Source organism: Leucoraja erinacea, chromosome 18 (assembly GCF_028641065.1).
Source record: "Leucoraja erinacea ecotype New England chromosome 18, Leri_hhj_1, whole genome shotgun sequence".
Lineage (NCBI taxonomy): Eukaryota > Metazoa > Chordata > Chondrichthyes > Rajiformes > Rajidae > Leucoraja > Leucoraja erinaceus.
Window position 1 is genome coordinate 32,025,095 of NC_073394.1, and position 20,896 is coordinate 32,045,990.

A 20,896-nucleotide genomic window follows, 5' to 3' on the forward strand; every position below is an offset into this window, starting at 1 on the left:
TTGAGAGTATTCATTCAGGCTTTTGCAAAATTAACTGTCATGAGTTTTAGGCTGCTTTTGCAGTGCAAGAAATGCTAAGATAGTTTCAGCCCAAAATGCCAATCATGATGTATAATTTACTGTGAGAAATGCAATAAATACTACGTGATTTAAAAGTGCTTTGTGGCCAAAAAGTATCTGAAAAAATATGTTAAATGTCACTAGGGATAGACATGGATGCAGAGTTGGGGTTACTGTTACATCAGCTAGGATCTAGCTGATAGTCCCGACATCAGAGGTTGAGTGGTTCTAATTTGTATCATCTTAACTGAGTGAATCTGAGTTTGATGGCATCTGTGATGTTAATGATGAGAGTTCTTGTGACAGTTCCATGTGGCTGATGAACAAGGCTAACAAGAGCTGTTAATGAACGTCTTATTTTGGATCAGATGTAGCAAACCGCCATGTCCTCACATCATGCCTCCAAATGCTGGGTCTGTATTGGGATTATCACCTTTGAAAATGGTTATCACTTTACTACTGTAGCAGAATGTCTTGAAAAACTTTTTTTGCAGTGAGCTATTTTGCTGGCTGTGCTACGATCGTAGTTTCCCTCCCTTTTTTGACCTCTGTTGCACAAGTTGCAAGTTACAAGTTGTAAGTTCTTTGTCATGAAATTCTAGCAACATTTCCATGTCATCCTCTCCTACTTCATCCAACCTGGTCTTGTTTACCAACATGGCAATGAGCCTTTCCAAGTCTGTAAACCTACAGGCTTGTGCATGCTCTCTGGTTATAATATCTTTCATACAACATTCATTGTTAGAAGGGTTATGTCATACCAAAAGGCATTGACATAGTCTGTGGGGAGCTTGATATTACACCTCTTGCAAACCCCTAAATGATGAATGTGTAATTGCTGCTCAACTCTGAAATAGCAAGCCTTATTTTGTGCTTCAGAGAGAAACAACAAAGCAGTGTGGGGTTGTTGAAAGGTGGGGTTGCGGAAACATTGTGCATGTTCTAAGCCATGTCTTCATTGTTAACTGAATGTGCGGGGGCAAGGCTCTGTTATTTGATGAATGTGGAGAGCTATGGTGTGATATTATATTTGAAGAACAGCACTGTCATCCAGGTTTTTGTAGTCTGGTACACTGATGCAAAATGGCCTTTCAATGTACTGTATAATAACAAGGCAGCAGGTTTTAATATATTTCTGTTTTGCATTACTGTTGTCATTTCATTTACTACAGCATAGCCAATTATCCTTTTTTTAAAAACAGTTGCACTTGTAAACTCTATTATAACAATAATATTAGTAAATTTAAGCACAATGGAAATAGAGCAGAAGCTGGTATCGTTAGTGTCCCGGTATTATTAATAACACCTAGGCTTTATCTCCCTTTGTCCTAGTAGCTTCCCAATCATTGTGAAAATGGATTTGTAAATGGAGGACAGAGACTCAATAAAAAATTAATAGGATTGGAGTGAAAAAGAATCGTAAAACAAAAAATTGATTACTGTGCAGAAATGTCATTAAAAATGGCATGTCAACATGAGATCTGAGAAGGGAAAAACAGTATTTATGACAGTTCCACAATGCAACAACAAGGGGATCATAACAAGCGACTGAGCATTTAGCCAAACAAATAGATAAGGCATTGTGGAATTGCAAAGTACATGTACAAAGAAGCTATCTGATTTTTGTTTTAAAGAGATGAAAAGTGTGCCCTTGAAAATGAATGTCTTGTTATTATTCATATGGACTTCCAGAAGTCAGTCAATATGTTTTTGCCTGAAGGATTGTTAACAAAACATAGTGTGAGGGATTGGAGGTAAAGAATTGTCTAGGAAATTGTTTTATAGATGGAAGATGAAAATAGCCATCATTAACATGCCACTCCCATTTGTTGGATGTACTTAAGACCCTAAAAGGCTATGAACTCTTGCTCCCATTACATAAATATAATTATTAATTACCTGATGTGTATGTAGGAACTGCAGATGCTGGTTTAAACCAAAGATAGACACAAAAATGCTGGAGTAACTCAGCGGGACAGGCAGCATCTCTGGAGAGAAGGAATATTAAAGACCTGAAATGGGGATGTAGAGTTTTATATCCAAGTTATAATAGCATTAAGTTGGATAACAGTGAATAGACTAAATGGAACTAAACACTGAAGAAGGGTTTCGGCCCGAAACGTTGCCTATTTCCTTCGCTCCATAGATGCTGCTGCACCCGCTGAGTTTCTCCAGCTTTTCTGTGTAACCCACTAAGAACATTTGATAGGTTAAGTGTCTGTGGGGGAAAAATAATGATTTGATCTTAAATGTAGGGGGTGTGACATTTTATCCACAAAGTTTGATCAATACATTTGGGGGAAAAAAAAAACACAACAAAGAAATATCAAATAAATGGAAAGACACTGAGCAATGTGAGAAGAAAGGAAACTTGGAATGTACAACTTAGGGTTCTTTAAAGGTCGACAGAACTGTCAGTCAATTAAAAGCAGGGCTGATAACATTGGGTGAGAGTTGAGATTGAAAAGTTGCGAGGAAGCGTAGTGACCCGTAGTGACCCGAGGGGGGGGGGGGGGGGGGGGGGGGGGGAGGGGTGGGGGGGGGGGGTAGGGTAGCTTTTGCATTTTTCAGCTTGAAATTGTGCCATCTGGTGCATACTGTAGCAAAACTTTTAAACTAGCACTTGAATGCAACATTTATGCTTCAAATTGGATTAGGTATGAATAAGGTTAGGCTAAATTACATTCCTACTTACATTCCACTGTAGAACCAGGCTCTGTTCAACAGGCGCAGCACATGAATGACCTTAGTATATGGATGTATGGAAGTCAGATTATAATTCATGCTTCATATATAATTCATATATATGCATATAGAGAAACAAAAACATAGAAACAAGGCAAGAGGTCAGACTTCCATCACTGTTCTGCACAAATAAATCAATCAACGTTACCCTTAGACTATACAAACGACATGAAAATAATGCCACATATTCAACCGTATATGGTTCAATGAAATTAAGATATATATGTAAAACATATATATGAAAACAGGCCCTTCGGCCCACCAAGTCCATACCAACCAGCACCCGTAGTCAGGATCAAATCTGGGTCTGTGGTGCTACAAGGCAGCAACTCTACCACTGCGCCACCATGCCACCCCATTAAATTATTTTTTCTGTTTTATATTTATTATGGTGTCATTTCAATAAAGATGAACACATGATTCTGATTACTGCCCTTAGTTGGATAACACACATCTCCAGTCATTGTGTATTATGGCTGGTTTTCAACCACTTCAACCCGAAACATCACATATTCTTTCTCTCCCGAGATGCAGCCTGTCCTGCTGAGTTATTCCAGCTTTAAGTATCTAACTTGAGTTTAAACCACCATCTGCACTTCCTTCTTACACTCTTTTTTAAGCGAAACAGGTCCTATTCCCATAATATTATTCACCTCAACTAAGTATTTTCTTCTCCTCCGTTGCTGCAGAGAATACAATCCCAGTTACCAAATCTTTCTTCAAAGTGAAAAAAAAATTCCATCCGGCGTTGCCTCAGGAGTCGCAGGGATGAATCACGGGCTATAGCTCCGCTCCAATGGTGGACCCCCGGGTCACTGTCCCTCACCTTCCCCGGACCCCAACTGGACACAGAGCACCTTGGCCAGCCTGCATTCCCGGGGAGGAGGGGGGGGGGAGAGAGGGAAATGCTCCCCGGATATCACTAAGTCTCCACTCACTCCGGGTGTTGTCGCCGCTATACTGACACACACTCTCATGCACAACCTAACACACACCCTTACACACACAATGGCACATACAAGGTTTAAAGGGATATGGGCCAAATGCGGATAAATGGGTCTAGTTTAGATGGAACAACTTGATCTGCATGGACAAGTTGGGATGAAGGGCCTGTTCCCATGCTGTAAGACTATGACACACTGTAGAAAGGGTGCAATTACTCTGGAGAGGATCCAGGTACGATTTATGAACATATTGGCAGGGCTGGAATTTTTTTTTTCACTTTGAAGAAAGATTCGATAACTGGGATTGTATTCCCTGCAGCAACAGAGGTGAAGAAAAGACTTAGTTGAGGTGAATAATATTATGAGAATAGTACCTGTTTCGCTTAACAAAGACTACGGGCGCTGTCTACAGTATTTGTACATTCTCCTTATGACCACATGGTTTTCTCTGGATATTCCGGTTTCTCCCACATCCAAAGGAAGTGCAGGTTTGTAGGTTAATTGGCTTCTGCAAATTGTCCCTGGCGTGTAGGATACAACTGGTGTATGGTAGATTGCTGGTCGGTGTGGACTTGGTGGGCCGAATGGGCATGTTTTTATATATATATATTTTACATATATATCTTAATTTCATTGAACCATATACGTTTGAATATGCGCCATTATTTTTGTCTTGTTTCTATAGTCAAAGGGTAAGGTTGATTGATTTATTTGTGCAGTGATGGAAGTGTGACTCTTCTTGCCGTTTCTATGTTTTTGTTTCTCTATATGCATAACAGCATGAATCATAATCTGATTTCCATACATGAAGGCAATTCATGTGCTGCACCTGTTGATCAGAGCCTGGCACTACTGTGGAATGTAATTAGGAATGTAATTTAGCCTAATCTTATACATACCTAATCCAATTTAAAGCATAAAGTTGCATTCAAGTATAAGTTAAAAGACTTGCTACAGCATGCACAAGATTGCACAATTTCATGCTGAAAAATGCAAAAGCTCCCTACCATGGCAGGGGATACCCCCTCTCCCCTCCCCCCCCCCGACCCCCTCGGTCACTACACTTCTTTCCTCGCTATTTCTCACTCTCAACTCTCACCCAATGTTGGCAGCCCTGCATTTTAAAAATATTGTTGAATGTGTACTTGAAGAGTTGTGATCTAGAAGGCTCTGGCTCTAATGCCAGAAGACGGGATTAAGTTGGGCAATTTTCCAGTTGGCTCGGACACAATAAGCTAATGGCCTCTTTCTGTGAAACAAACTTTATGATTCAGTAAAATCCCATTTATTTAAAAGTCAAGGTATATTAATTAATATACCTTAAGGTTATACCTGAAGAAGGGACTTGATCGAAACATCACCCATTTCTTCTCTCCAGAGATACTGCCTGACCCATATAACCATATAACCATATAACAATTACAGCATGGAAACAGGCCATCTCAGCCCTTCTAGTCCGTGCCGAACACGTATTCTCCCCTAGTCCCATCTACCTGCACTCAGACCATAACCCTCCATTCCTTTCCCGTCCATATAACTATCCAATTTATTTTTAAATTATAGAATCGAACCTGCCTCCACCACCTTCACTGGAAGCTCATTCCACACAGCTTCCACTCTCTGACCCACTGAGTTACCCCAGCATTTTGTGTCTACCTTACATTAATTAATGTTGTCATTACAGATACTTGGCAAAAATAATACCTATAAGTCCATTGATGGTACAGATGAGACCAAAGGCAATTGGATGAGGTGAGTCAGGGGCTCTAGTCAAAATTGCTACTGTTGGATTGAGTGTAATGGGTTGGGGATAGAATATATCAACCTGAAATCTCAAGGTGCATGCAAGTGTATCTTTTCTAGATATTCCACGAATGATGTTCCAATTTATCAATGTTTATGAACATAATGAAAGAATGTAAGAAAGTTTGTCTTCTTAAAAAGAGGAAACTCATTTTATATTTTTAAATATGTCCAATCTTTCCTCAGTTTTATAATCCGTTATATAATTTGATTTTGCAAGCCTATGCAGCTCCATGAATGAGATTAATATTGCTACTTGATTTCTTGCCTAATAAATATGTTTTTCAGTGAAGTATCTTCTTTCAAGTTGAATTGGCCAAACCTTAGTGCCAAAGGAACTCCAAGTTTACAAATGTCTGGATTTGTGGTTGAAATTCTACTCCTTGGATCCACCATTCAAACATTTGGATATTTATGATGGAAATGTATCTTTTCTCAGCATTGGTCACGCATTTTTGTTGTTGTAGGTATGTTGTAATATCGAGAGAAGAGAATGAGCAGAACCTCATGGCATTCCAGCACAAGGAGAACATTTACTTCCGTGTCTGTAAGGATATTCACCCTGGAGAGAGGCTGAGAGTCTGGTACAGTGATGAATATATGAAACGACTCCATGCAAGTACACAAGACACTGTAGACAGAAGCCTCACAATTGGTAAGTGGCGTATGTGCATGGAATAAGTTGGGATCATTAGTATCAAACATTATTATGGATTAATACTGTAACAAGATACTTATTCTTTTCAAGTTAATGGTTTTTGATTTTGGACAATGAAGATCATATGAATTATAATTTGTTTACGAGTTTTTGCTATGTACCTTTATTTTTTCACTAAAAACAGACCAACTCAGATCCATGGTGTAGCAAAAGCTCAGCATAATTTGACATCAATGCCAGGTTGTGTGGGCATTTAGAGCGAAATGGCTTGCACGCTTGTTCAAGCAATATTAATTGAAAAAGTCTTAAATGCAATATTAATTGAAAAAGTCTGAAATTAGTTTTAGTGCAGTAAAAGTGACAATATTTTCAAAATTGCACGGAAACTACATAATAAAGCATTAAGACATTTTGGTCTGAGTTCCCAATCTGAGATACTTGCAAATTTCTCTTGTGACTATAGAATGGTTCACAATTGCTTTGTGATGCAGCACACTCAAGTAACTTACACTTCAGAAATGTCTTGATGCTCTTCATCAAGATCCAGTAACTGTGATCCATATCAGAACAGAGCAGCATAGACAGTGGTTAATAGTCTCAGATGCTGCTGGTGGTGCTTATTGCGGTACTATTGGTATTCAGTTTTCTATGCTATCTTTAGGTGCTCACTGTGAAGCTTCCTGTTTGTATCCGCTATTTGCATGGTGCTTTACATGAATGCACTCAAGATATATCAAGAAATATCAACACAATCACCTGTTATGGCGTCAAACTAACCATCTTCAACTTAAAGTGTGAAAAATAAGAGAGTAGTGTTGACACGTATTGTGAAGATTAACATCTGGAAGAGGTTTGAGAAGGGATAAAATGAAACCATTTTAATGAAGGAATACAATACCGTCATCCCCCATCTATGACATTAAGGTACAGAAAAATGTTAATTCAAGTTTATGTAAGCTTGAAAATGGGTAATCAAGCAGCATACTGTACAGTGTTTTATGGTTTGCACTAAAACGGTGCCCCAATCTCTAGGTCAATGCTGGTTGTAAAGGTTTAAGATTTTTATGGTTAAATGGGCCCAACTGAACCATGTGAACTTTCTGATGGCTTTCTTAGCTGCTTCGAACTCACATCATGGAATAAGACGAATTGATGCTTTGGGTAAGCAGAAATCGGTGGATCATGTAGCAGCAGAGCAATTTTGCAATTCCTTCAATGATTTGGTGGTGGAACTTGACTCGTTTCCACAACAAATATACAACGCAAATGAAATGGGCCTATTCTGGAGAAGTTTGTCACCTTCTACTCTTGCTAGCGTTGATGAAATGAGTCGAAACCAGGAACTGCTATGCTGGTTTAAAGAAAAGGCACAAAACGCTAGAGTAACTGCGGGTCAGCCAGCATTTCTGGAGAACATGGATAGGTGACGTTTTGGATCGGGACACTTGTTCAGACAGATAGGTGATGTTTCAGATTAGACTCTTCAGACTTATGAAAGGTCCTGACCAAAAATGTCACCTATCCATGTTCTCCAGACATGCTACCTGACCTGCTGAGTTATTGCAACACATAGTGTATTTTTTGATTAAACGAATGCTGGATTTAAGCAAACCAATGATTGAATTACTATTCTAATATGTGTCAATGCTGATGAAACTCACAGTGAAACATTTGGTGATTGGTAAATATAAGGACCCTGAAGAAATTGAAAGTGTAATGCATTTGGCAGTGGAATTCAGAACTCAAAATTATGAGCATGTCTAAATAATGGATGAAGAAATTTTCAGTAATGGTTCAATCACATATTTGTTTCTGTTATTAAATAAATGATTTGAAAATTTGAAAAACAGAAGATAGTAAATGTATTCTCATGTTTGACAAATTTGTGTACTTTTTCACCCATCCGAGTTATTTTCCGAGAATATATTTACCATCTTGCTTCCCAGCATAACAACTTTGATACAACCAATGGATCATGGTATCATTACAAAAAATGAAGTGTTTTTACAGAGAGAGATTTTCTTACAAAGGTGATAAATGATGATGGTACTGCTCAGGATTTTCAATCCCTTTATAGTATTGAAGATATCATTTATAATATTGTTTGTGCATGGGATTCCATTAGACATGAGTCTTTAAAAAGAACTTTGGAGAATTGTGGCCTGTGGTGACGTTTGCTGAAGAATCTTCCGATGACAAATTGGATGTCATTAATGTTAGACCCTGAAAATTAGTGATAGCAGAAATTGTCACCATGCTAAAGAATGTTTCCTTGGTAAACCCAATGTGACATCTAAGTGGTAAAAGATAGTGAAGATTGTGTTGAAATTGCTTTAAGACAAAGTTGAGGGTTCACATGCTTTAAATGATGCAGAACGTATAGAATGTGTATTAAAGCACAAGAAGATGAGAGAAAATGTAAAAAGCCCTCAAGATGATAAAATAAATTGGACTGCTGCTGCTTCAGCATTTGATAAAATCCCCCAATTTACAGAAAGGCCTTCTTGTTATTCAGCGCCAGAGATTATACAGCTGCACGCATTACACTATTTTTATCCAAAGAAGCAAGAGTCAATTATGCAGGCTGATATCCATTATCCATTCAAGCAAACTGTGAGGGCTTGCTGTAGGACTCAAGATGTCAACCTCAACGAAGTACTGCAAGCACATAAAGGGCAGCAGGAGCCCAATTAAATGTAACAAACATGAAGAAAGCACATTTGCATCTTGCATTATAATGTGGCAAAGGTGTGGGTTTAAGTTTTGTACAAGTGAAAAATGACTGTTTGTACTGAAATATTCAATAATTTAATGTTTAGTTTTGTACTGTTGAGAATGAATACTCAAGATTTCCATTTTCTTCAAGAAACAACATACTACTGTGTAGGAAAGAACTGCAGATGCTGGTCGAAATCGAAGATAGACACAAAATACTGGAGTAACTCAGCAGGACAGGCAGCAGCTCTGGAGAGAAGGAATGGGTGATGTTTCGGGTTGAGACCCTTCTTCAAAAAGATGTCAGGGGATGACAGAAGGATTTCGACCCATTCCTTCTCTCCAGAGATACTGCCTGTCCCGCTGAGTTACTCCAGAATTTTGTGTCTATACACACTACTGTTCTTACTTTGTAAAGCAACTAAATTAACTAGCGCATATCTAGTTCAGCCTGATAACGGAATCCCTACAAGGTCTTCAGTTGGTCATTAAATAAGTAAATTTACTTTTCTATCAGAGGCATGGCGAATAAATATATTGTGCATTTTCAGGACAGTGGCTTATATTCCTAAAATTTTATTTTATTTTTCCTGAAGCAATACAGTGGTTATTGTGCAAATCGACATGATATCCATATCTTATAGTTGTTGGAAGATGAAAGGCATCTGCCTTTTATTTAAGGGACTTCTGGAGTAATGGTGGCTGAGAATTTCAATTTTGCTCAGTTGTAGAGAGGTGATACAATGACTGTTACATGTGTAATTGGTGCAGTGAATAAAATGAAGCTTGGTGTATTGGAAAATAGTGAATGAAGTGAAGCATAGACCTTGAATCCAACCATGCGAGTCATCCCGCACTGTTCAGTAGCAACGTATCCACAAGTTCTATCATGAATCTTGTAACCGCATTCCAGGACATGGAATTGGAGGTGATATTCTTAAGAGTATTTAGGATAGGTTGATAGAGAGAAAGCAGAGATTAGGAATGAACTGGGTTGGAAGGCTGTGGATCTCTCTGCATGAAAGTGATAATGTGTACTATTACATATGTTTTTTTTGTTTCAATGGTACTTTATTGTCACATGCATCTTGAATCAAAAACAACAAAATACTTTTTGTTGCCTATAGTCCAGTAAAATTTTTATATACATAGGCAGAATCTTACTCAAGTACAAGAGAGCAAGAATGATTGCTTACACTGAAGCAGTTCACAAGAGTCCCCACTTTTCCAGTGCAATATTGTATGCATCAAATTTAAAATATGTTAAAATGTAGAGTCTTCCATACCCTCAACTGTGGAATCAGAGTTGGGCTTATTTCAATAAAATATATTGCTCATACATTGATCACAAATTCTTTTGGACTATGGTCTAAAGCAATTTGTCTTGTGTATCTCACTTTTCCACCAAGCTAAAACCAGGGCTGCCAACATTGGGTGAGAGTTGGGAGTGAGAAATCGTGTTTATGTCATTGAAGTTGAAATGTATCATTAAATTACAACACTGCTCATCTATTAATATAAAGACATTTTCCATTATGTAGATAACATTCACTTTGTCAGAGTTCTGGCCACATAATACTGAAAGGGCCAAATTCAATTGACCTATGAAAGAGAATAAGAGAATCAGAATCAGATTTTATTCGCCAAGTGTGCTTCACAACATACGAGGAATTTCACTGGCCAGGTCAGTCATACAATTAAAAGTAACAGATCACTTCAAAAACACATTTTAACATGAACATCCACCACAGTGACTCCTACACGTTCCTCACGGTGATGGGAGGCGAAATAAAGTTCAAGTCCTTTCCCTTATTTCTTCTTCGGTGGTGGGCCTCGAGCCCCCGTTGACTGGACGATCTTGACTCCCGTAGCTGGCAGCGTTCGGTCCCTCCACGTTGAGGCGATCAAGCTCCCGCATCGGGGGAATTGTCAGCCCCCCCGCGCCGGGCGATCCAACCTCCCGTTGGGGCTGGACGAACCTTCTGCGGCATTGGAGCTTTCCGACTCGGCCTCACCCGAGACTGTGAACCCTTGATGTTAAAGTTCGCGGTGGGAGCGATCCCAGGCAAGGGATCAGCACCGATGGTAAGTCCGCACCCTGCGATGGGGCTCACGGCAGTCCGAGGAGGCTTCCAGCTCCAGCGATGGAAGGCCGCAGAGTCCGGAGAATGTGATCCAAAATTAATCACATCTCCGGGAAGGTAAGAACCTGAAAAAAAGTTTCCCCAAATCCCCTCCCCCTCCCCCTCCCCCTCCCCCCATACAAAACAAACCGAGCAACATTAAAACACACTTTCAACAAACGCTAAAAAAAATTAAAAAAGATAAAAAAACGAACAGACTGCCGGCAGGGCGGCCATCTCCCCCGGCGCTCTTGGTGGTCTAGAATATCGATGCGCAATTAACTACACCCATTGATTTCAATACAGAGAGCATGCCTACCTTGCTCTGCAAAAGCACCTAGAAGCATTATAATAGAAGCATTAGAAAGTCTGCTCTGCCATTCAGTAAGGTTATGTCATCTTTTATCTAAACACTTTTTTTGCATTACCATTTCTTTAAATCTTTTAATACCAAAATATCTATCAAACTGCCTTTTTATGTATTAGTGATTGAGCAATCACAACCCTTCTGGGTAGAAGAACATTCTAAAATATTTACTACTTTGTGTGTGAAAAAATGCTTCCTAAGTCAGTTCTAAATGTTGTCTCATTAGTCTCTTTATTTTACAGACAACTCTCAAATTCTGCTTTCCCTTGTCAATTTATTTAGCTGAAATCGGAATATTTTGCAATTCTCTGAAATACGCGGGAATGGTTCAACTGGTTAAATTTACTGGTTTAGTAATCTAGTGGCCTGAACTGACAAAATAGAGAAAGAATTCAAATCCCAGTACAGCAACTGGGAATGTAAATTCAGTTATTTAAATAATCTGGAATTTAAAACAAAACAACCTCGTTAATTGGAAGTGGAAAGAGATTGAGTTGTGTTTTAAAAATAAAAATTATGGTTCACTGATGTTCGATGTAGCTGCTGTGAGATGTTCTAGCTTAAATATCTCCGCAAACCTACATCAGTTTACTCTTAACGTAAATGGCCTTGGAAGCTATTAAATTATATCAAAGCCAGCTGCATAACTGGCATTAACTTCAGCCTTGTGTTCAAGCACGCAAAGCTGTTACGAGCCAGAGGAACTTGCATGAACATCTTGGAACTGGTGCCTAATTTAAGAGAGATCCCTTGCAAACAAGTCAAGAGCATAGTTTTGCTTGCCAAATCATTCGGTGCACCAATTAATCGAGACTTCTGTCACAACCCCTGGAAAGGTCCTAGCCAAGTGACAGGACAAACTAAGTCATGGTGGCAGTCCTCAATTTTGATTCTAGATACCATACGGTCTCATGGCATTGGATCAAACCTGGAGGGCAAAGTAAGCTCCTCCTGATTACTTGCCACTTACTGTTCCCCGTCAGCTGAGAAATCATCATTTCTTAATTTAGAATATTAGTTGGAAGCTGTTTAGTAATGTCATCTCTAAATGAGTTCTGTGACAGATAGTGAGTGAACTTGTAAGAGATAGGCCTCCTGCATTTTGGCCTCAACTGATTGTTGATTTCTGTGCCTATGACAGCATTTCACAGCACACTCATTGAAGCAAAGTTCCATCTTCACATTGAGGATACATTTCTTTATATTTGGCATAGCCATTGAATAAATGAGGTACATGAGGACCAGACTGTTAGCTTAAAGCTGTTCACTCATGTGGGCCAAAGTTGTACAACCCCATAATCTGCAATGGCTTTGATCCCCTATCAAACCAGAGGACTGGCTCAATGCTCAGAAGCACATCTACGAATAAGGTGCCTCGGAAGCAGCAAATAAAGACAATGTGTTTACTGTGCAACAAACGCAACATGCAACAGATGGAGCTAAGGAATCCCACAATAAATTGGCCAAATGAAAATTCTGCTGATCTGCCAAACCTACCGGGGGGGGGGAAATGGCGAAGAACAAACCCATTCTTCTTGTATTGCTAACAAAGCAATGTTGATGAGCAGTCCTTGCATCCTGTTTATCTATTCACTGATGCTTAATTTGAGTTTTGCCAAAAACAAGCAGTCTTGTCTAGATGCAACATGATGGAATAAGACAGCATTTGCAAGACAGCATTTGACAAAGTGCAGTATCAGGGAGCCAGGTAAAACTAAAGATATCAGTACAAAGAAGAATCGCAACCAGAAACATCTCCAGCTCTTTGTGACCCGCTGAGTTACTCCAGCTCTTTGTGACCTGACATTAATTATATAGTACATTATGTTGTTTGTTCTGTGAACAATGATAGACTGCATACACTATATGCAGTGGGAGAACTGCAGGATACAATGTTAGAATAAGCTATAAAACATAAATCATCTATACATATCTTGATTTTCAATGCGATTGCTGATCCTGTTGAAACTGATCATGGTAAAAGCATTAAGAAGGAAATAATACACATGGACTTGTGCAATCAGCAACACTAACTTTGTGCGTAGTGTTAGGTTTAATTATTTAAACAAATCCATCATACTATCACAAAGCTATTGTCCTCAAAATGGCACTGAAAGAATGAGAAGCCAAATTTCAGTGTCGGGGGTTGATTGTTAATAACTGATTAACAGGTTACTTAAATTAAAAAATGGCAAGGCTTATTTTCTGTGGTGAATTTAATTCATGCATAATGCAAATACAGCAATTCAATGTTATTCAGTGCATATCAGCGGTGAGGCAGACAGCAAGATGCCCATTTCATTTTCATTTTCCAATTATGATGTATAATATTTTAATTTTAAATGCTGGAAATGATTAAGTTTGTAAGAAGGTTAGCATTTTGAAACTTGGAAATGAAATTTAATATCATAAAGATGAATTTAGCCTTTGAATATTTCTCTCAAATTTTTGACTTTTAAAAATGTACCAAATATAATTAAGTATTGATCACATCTTATGTAGATGTTTAGTCATATTCATTTGAAACACACTGTTACTTCATTTGTATGTGTAACACATTATGAAATAAACGAAAGGATGCGGAACATCAAAATATTTTTGATATATTGTAACATTCTTGTATTTCTGACTACTGAATTATAGATCGAATTTAAAAAATTCAATGTGGAATTGAAAAAATAATTTGTAATCGTGCCTTTAGTTTACAAAAATGAGCGGTAGGTTTTTATATTAATGTAAATAATTATGAACCCTCTAAATTCAGTAATAAAGTGTTTGTGAATTATTTATTTTTACAGTCTTGATATTTATTCACAGATGTCTATGGTTGCAGTAAATGTCCACTTTTCCTTGAAGGCTTTATATTCTCATGCTCACAAGTTAGTAATCCATGCTTCCATGTTTCACAGAAGTTTCCCATGCTTGCCCTATGCATATCACCAAAATATTTTACTGGTTTCAGCTTTGTGCTATAAATGTAAAAGTGTGTAGTTTATTTGCATGTATTCTCAACTTTTTTTTCAAAATTATGTAGTTGTGTGTACATAAAAAATAAGTACTTTTAAACTATTCCATTGCCAAAATTTAAATGCTTGGAAAAACACATGGAAAGCAATAACAACATTTATGCACCACATTAAACCATCCACAAGGAAGATCCAGAAACTTAAATTAAAAAAATATTTTAGCAAAATTGTCATGTTTGGTAATATATTCAAGATTATGAGGCACTGGAATTTGGTGGCATTGTAAACTTATCAACAAAAACTAGCTGTGTACTCTTTATCATGCAGGCGATACCGCAGTATTGCAAATATTACAGTTTAGACCACGTACTGAAGCCTAAGCCTACAATCCTTACATTCTACTATTTATTGTGATATATTTTGCCAGCAAGAATGAAAAGTTCTAAAAATGTTACAAAATTGGCCATGGATTCTAATTTGTTTTTGGCATATATGCAAGGTCACTACAGTACATTTCTCTGACAAAATTGGGTAACGTTAATCAATAGCTTGAGCTTTATTGCTATGGCCTGTAAAACCACTCAATTTTTCACCAGCTTCGTATTGCACTCTTGCCTAATTTGTTGCATATACAGTGCCCTCCATAATGTTGGGGACAAAGACCCATCATTTATTTATTTGCCTCTGTACTCCACAATTTGAGATTTGTAATAGAAAAAATCACATGTGGTTAAAGTGCACATTGTCAGATTTTAATAAAGGCATTTTTATACATTTTGGTTTCACCATGTAGAAATTACAGCGTGTGTTGAAACCCCCCCCCCCCCCCACCCCCCCCCCCCCCCCCCCCCCCCCCCCCCCCCCATTTCAGGGTACCATAATGTTTGGGACACAGCAGTGTCATGTAAATGAAAGTAGTCACGTTTAGTATATTGTTGCATATCCTTTGCATGCAATAACTGCTTGAAGTTTGTGTTTCATGGACATCACCAGTTGCTGGGTGTCTTCTCTGGTGATGCTCTGACAGGCCTGTATGCAGCCATCTTTAGCTTATGCTTATTTAGGCAGCTAGTCCCCTTCAGTTTTCTCTTCAGCATAAACATAAAAGGCATGCTCAATTGGGTTCAGATCGGATGATTGATTTGGCCACTCAAGAATTGAGCATTTTTTAGCTTTGAAAAACTCCTTTGTTGCTTTAGCAGTATCTTTGGGATCATTGTCTTGCTGTAGAATAAACTCGCCGGCCAATGCATTTGGAGGCATTTGTTTGAACCTTGAGCAGATAGGATTTGTCTATACACTTCAGAATTCATTATGTTACTACTATCAGCAGTTGTATCATCATTGAAGATAAGTGAGCCAGTACCTTCAGCAGCCATACATGCCCAGGCCATAACAGCCCCAACAGCGTGTTTCACAGATGAGGTGGTATGCTTTGGATCTTGGGCAGTTCCTTCTCTCCTCCATACTTTGCTCTTGCCATCACTCTGATACAAATTAATCTTCGTCTCATCTGTACACAAGACCTTTTTCCAGAACTGTGGTTGCTCTCTTAAGTACTTCTTGGCAAACTGTAACCTGACCATCCTAATTTTGCGGCTAACCAGTGGTTTGCATCTTGCAGTGTAGCCTCTGTATTTCTGTTCATGAAGTCGTCTGTGGACTGTGGCCATTGACAAATCCACACCTGACTCCTGAAGAGTGTTTCTGATCTGTCAGACAGGTGTTTGGGGATTTTATAGAGGGATTCTTCTGTTATCAGCTGTGGAGGTCTTCCTTGGCCTGCCAGTCCCTTTGCGATTAGTAAGCTCACCAGTGCTCTCTTTCTTCTTAATGATGTTCCAAATAGTTGATTTTGGGAAGCCTAAAGTTTGGCTGATGTCGCTCACAGTTTTATTTTTGTTTCTCTGTCTCATAATGGTTTATTTGACTTTCATTGACACAACTTTGGTCCTCGTGTTGATAAACAACAATAAAAGTTTCCAAAGGTGGTGGAAAGACTGGAGGAAAGACTAGATGCTGAGAGCTCTCTTATACCTGCATTAAGGAGGCAATTAAACACACCTGAGCAATAACAAACACCTGTGAAGCCATGTGTCCCAAACATTATGGTGCCCTGAAATGGGGGGACTATGTATAAACACAGTTGTCATTTCTACATGGTGAAACCAAAATGTATAAAAATGCCTTTATTAAAATCTGACAATGTGCACTTTAACCACATGTGATTTTTTTTCTATTACAAATCTCAAATTGTGGAGTACAGAGGCAAATAAATAAATGATGGGTCTTTGTCCCAAACATTATGGAGGGCACTGTGTCAGTCATTGTGTATTCTACTTTACAAACTTCACATTATTAATGTAAGTAATTGATTGATATCTTTTGATATTAAATAGCTGTATAAATTAAACACCCATTGGGAGATCTGAGGAGTATTAAGTTTGATCTGATGTGAAGAAAAACCTTGAGAACCAGCTCATGCGCTTGTGACTCTTTGTGAAGTAACTTCATTATTTAACATTAATCTATTTAAAATACTTTGTCTGGAATGGAACACAACAAAATAGTGATTCTTGTTTGGTTCGAAAATAAATATGGAATTATTAATTTCTCATGTAATTTGCAGAATTATTCATCCTCATAAATATTAACATAGAATGAAGTGAATACCTTTTCTGGTTTATCATTAGGGCAATAATAGGGAACGTCATGAATATAATGATCTTCAGGACCACCCTCCACAGATGTTGCCTGATCTGCTGAGTTCCTCCAGTACTTTGTGTTTTGCTCAAGATTCCAACATCTGCAGTTTCTCTTGTCTCCTTATAAGTGCACCATTTAGAGTTATACAGCACGGAAACAAACCCTTTGGCCCAACTCATCTATTTGTCTTAATTTGACCCATATCCTCCTAAACCATTCCAATCCATATACCTGAACAAATGTTGTTTAAACCTTGTTATTGTACTTGCCGCAACTACATCCTCCAATAGCGTGATCCATATACATACCGCCCTATTTGAAAAAGTTTCCCTTCTCACCTTGAACCCTTGCCCTCAAGTTCTTGATTCCCCAACCCTTGGGAATATAAATATTGGGTGCATTCACCCTATGTATGGCCCCTTATGATTTTATGCACCTGTGTAAGATCATCGCTCAGTCTCCTACTCTTCCCTATAAATCAGTCCCTCAAGTCCAGGTAGCATAAGAATATTTATATTTTCTGTACTCTCCATCATAATGGCATCTTTCCTATAGGAGGGTGACCAAAACTGAATATAAACAGAAATAAATATTCTCTTTTCTTTAAATTAAAATACTTTTGCCTAAAAATCCATGATCAATTCTTTAATGCAGAATTTAAACTGGACTTAAATACATTTATATTTTGTATGATTGACAAATGTTTATGACGTATGTTAATTCCAAGTACTTCTATCTACCTGTTTATTGGTATACCAGTTCTCACTGAACAATACTCACATTGAGAAATGTGATATGTGAAAAGAACAAAGTAATTCCATACCAAATTATTTTAGTTCATGGTAAATGATATGGTCAAGCTCATTATGTCAATGCTCCTTTTTCTCAGTGACTTTATATAAGCAATACTGTGAACATGATCATTTCTTCAGATAAGTCATTTCTGTGAGCTCAAAAAATGACATTCAAACCCTGTATTTTGGCAGTAATTTACATAATGTACCATTTCAGCGGCAGCAAAGTGCAAGAAGGCTAGCCTAGGAAGACATTCCACTGAAAAATCCACTGGAGATCCAGGGACCTCCAGAATACCAGGGATTCTAAATAAGGATGATTGTGAGAGACTGGAAAATACCAATCCCAACAAGGGTGGAAAACGTGACAACAAAGATGGCGACTGCAGCCCAAGCCCTAAAAAGAAGAAGCTGGAACAATTGTTTAAAAGCATCCATGATTTGCCAGTTGATAGTCCAAGAGAAAAGCTTGGTTGTCCAATTTCTGGTCGGGGTCCATTTGAACATGTATGTTCTATGAAGCAAACTAGCAATCTTCTAACTACCTCATCTCCTGTACCTCAAAGGTCTCAGTTTGTAGCCCGCAGTGGACAGGAACATGAAATCAATAAATTGAGTACAGCACAAACAAAATATCCATCATCAATGGACAATCAATTTCCTGTTCGGCAAAGGCTCAGGCATCACGAAGGAGACACATTCAACAGGCCAGGAACTTCTTCACAGCAAAGTATTCTATCTCAATCAGGCACCAGAGGTGAAGGAGACTTCAGATCCCAACAAAAAGTAAATGAAAAGCATTTAAATACTGGTTTTCTCCAAACAATGGACTCTGGGTTCCTTCAAAATACTGAAGAAAACAGCAGTGCTTTGCCACCAGAGAATTCAGGTGGACAGCACAGGGCTGTGGCTGAGGAAGATCTTCCAAAAAGCCAGCCCACATCGTACTGTCCAAATTGTGTAATACTACAAGAGAAAATTCGTCAGCTTCAAGAGGAACTAGATCGACTGAAGTCTAACTTGCCAGGTAAGTCTACACATATGATGTGCCCTAGAAAATTAATATTTATTTTTTGCTTTTTATTGATCGGTTTTTAAGCTGTGGCTGGCAGTTTAACCAACCTATTAGTTATGGTTTCCATATTATATGTGAAGTTATAAAATAAAATTATGCTGTTGCTTATAGTGGTCAATGCTGGCTTGCTGATTGATCCACGGAATAACATTGGTGTTGCATATCTATGACTCTTGTAAAGGGGGAGGTGACCCATTTAGAAGAGTTGGAATGACAAAGAAAAAGTGGGCATTGGGTAATTCTAAACTAAATTAGAAAGAGACAGTATCCTGTTTGTTGGCCTGCATAGGCTGTATTTCAAATCACTGCTTCCTTCACAGATAATCTTAAAGATAAAGATTAAATTTTAGGTTTGAGAATGGCTGCTGACATTCTACAGGCCAATCTAAACATGTATCATTCTAACATGTGTATCATTCTTCTTTATTCAGAGCAAATGCTTTATTAATACCACTGCATATGTAGTTATGGTACTCAATGGAAATTAAATAATTCTGCAAATATCACATTACTTTGTCATGTGTATATATTCGTTACAGTTGTATTCACTGTACTCTACTATTCTAAATTCAATAATTTTGTGGAAGCTAAGGATTTGTGCCAGTTCTTCAATATCTGCATCTTTCCTGCGACTAGACTTTGGAGCAACATTACTTGGACGGTTTTTAAAGGATATATCTTTGTTTTTATCAGTTTTGGTCGTTAGAGGGAGTAATTGAGGGGGGGAAAAGCAAATGGCCCTTTCACAGTTAATGTGAGTTCAAAAGCTGGGAGGGAAGAGGAATGGCAACAAAATCCTCACAAAGGAGTGATTGCAAATGGGAGAAGTGGGATTGAATGTTTTTGGAAGAAATATACCGTTGGATGGTCAGTCCAAAAACGCTACAAACTGTTTACAATTTACAATATTCATTTAGCAGATTTCAAAATCCTCCGTTGTTTTCCTTTCTAATGCGCACTGCTGTAAATTAAGTTTTGTTTGATTCTCCTTTGTTTAAGTTAATAGGGTGTTACTTTTATTTGATGTGTGAAGCCCAATAGCTAAACTCAGCCAACTATGAATGATGTTTCTTTTAGGTTTATTTACAGTAGTTCTTTATTGAAATTGGTTTATAATCAATAAGGCGCTTGATTATGAAAGCATTTGAAATCAAATAATTAATCAAATTATTCAGTTCAAGAATTTAATTTTTTATTATTTATAAATGTATCATTATTAATTATAAATGTGGTGAAGGTGACAATAAGAAAACCTAAGATAGACACAAAATGCTGGAATAACTGAGCGGGTCAGGCAGCATCTCTGGAGAAAAGGAATAGAAATTTTGGGTCAAGACCCTTGTACATAAAACATCAACGTTACAACATATTGTGTGATGATTCAGAAGAATAGATTCTATCTGATCTGATGACCTTGGATTATGTGACAGTCACTTCCAAATTATCTAACTCTAGTATGTTATATCTCTGTTACTTGTGTTCTGTTTTCTAAGAAAAGAGTTTCATTTTCAGTTTAGTTTTTACTATCATAATTTGACAGCAAATCACCTCTTTTTAGATTGAAATCATTAAATTGTATGTTAAATTTTGTTTATTACTGGATGATTTGTTTATAAAAATTACCAAAATAAATTTTTTTAGAACAGTGGCATGCAGTTCTACGGTGTAAGGTGTTTTTTGTCAGCAGATGGAGCTGTTACATTTCGTGAATAGTTTGGGTCACCAGACTATTTACTCGGGGTGATGACGCATCACCCTTGTTTAATCTGCAGAAGGTGAAATTTTACCATGCTGTCCAGTAATCTTAGACATTAGCAATAGACTTTATTTTATAGATATGTCCAACTACTTGTGAAACCCAATTTTAAAAAAACCTTGTTTTTTTAAACTGAGTAAAATCTATTACTATTCCATTCTGTGTTTATGAATCACCAACCAAG

General features: G+C 37.9%; 1 protein-coding gene across 1 annotated transcript in view; it reads left to right on the forward strand.

Moving 5' to 3' along the window:
• prdm11 (PR domain containing 11) overlaps nt 1-20,896 on the forward strand; it is a 73,007-nt gene that overhangs the window by 22,214 nt on the left and 29,897 nt on the right. The window contains exons 5-7 of the mRNA XM_055649743.1: nt 5,434-5,501; nt 6,020-6,207; nt 18,099-18,908. Coding sequence (XP_055505718.1) covers nt 5,434-5,501; nt 6,020-6,207; nt 18,099-18,908 — 1,066 coding nt within the window. The remainder of the gene's footprint in view (nt 1-5,433; nt 5,502-6,019; nt 6,208-18,098; nt 18,909-20,896) is intronic.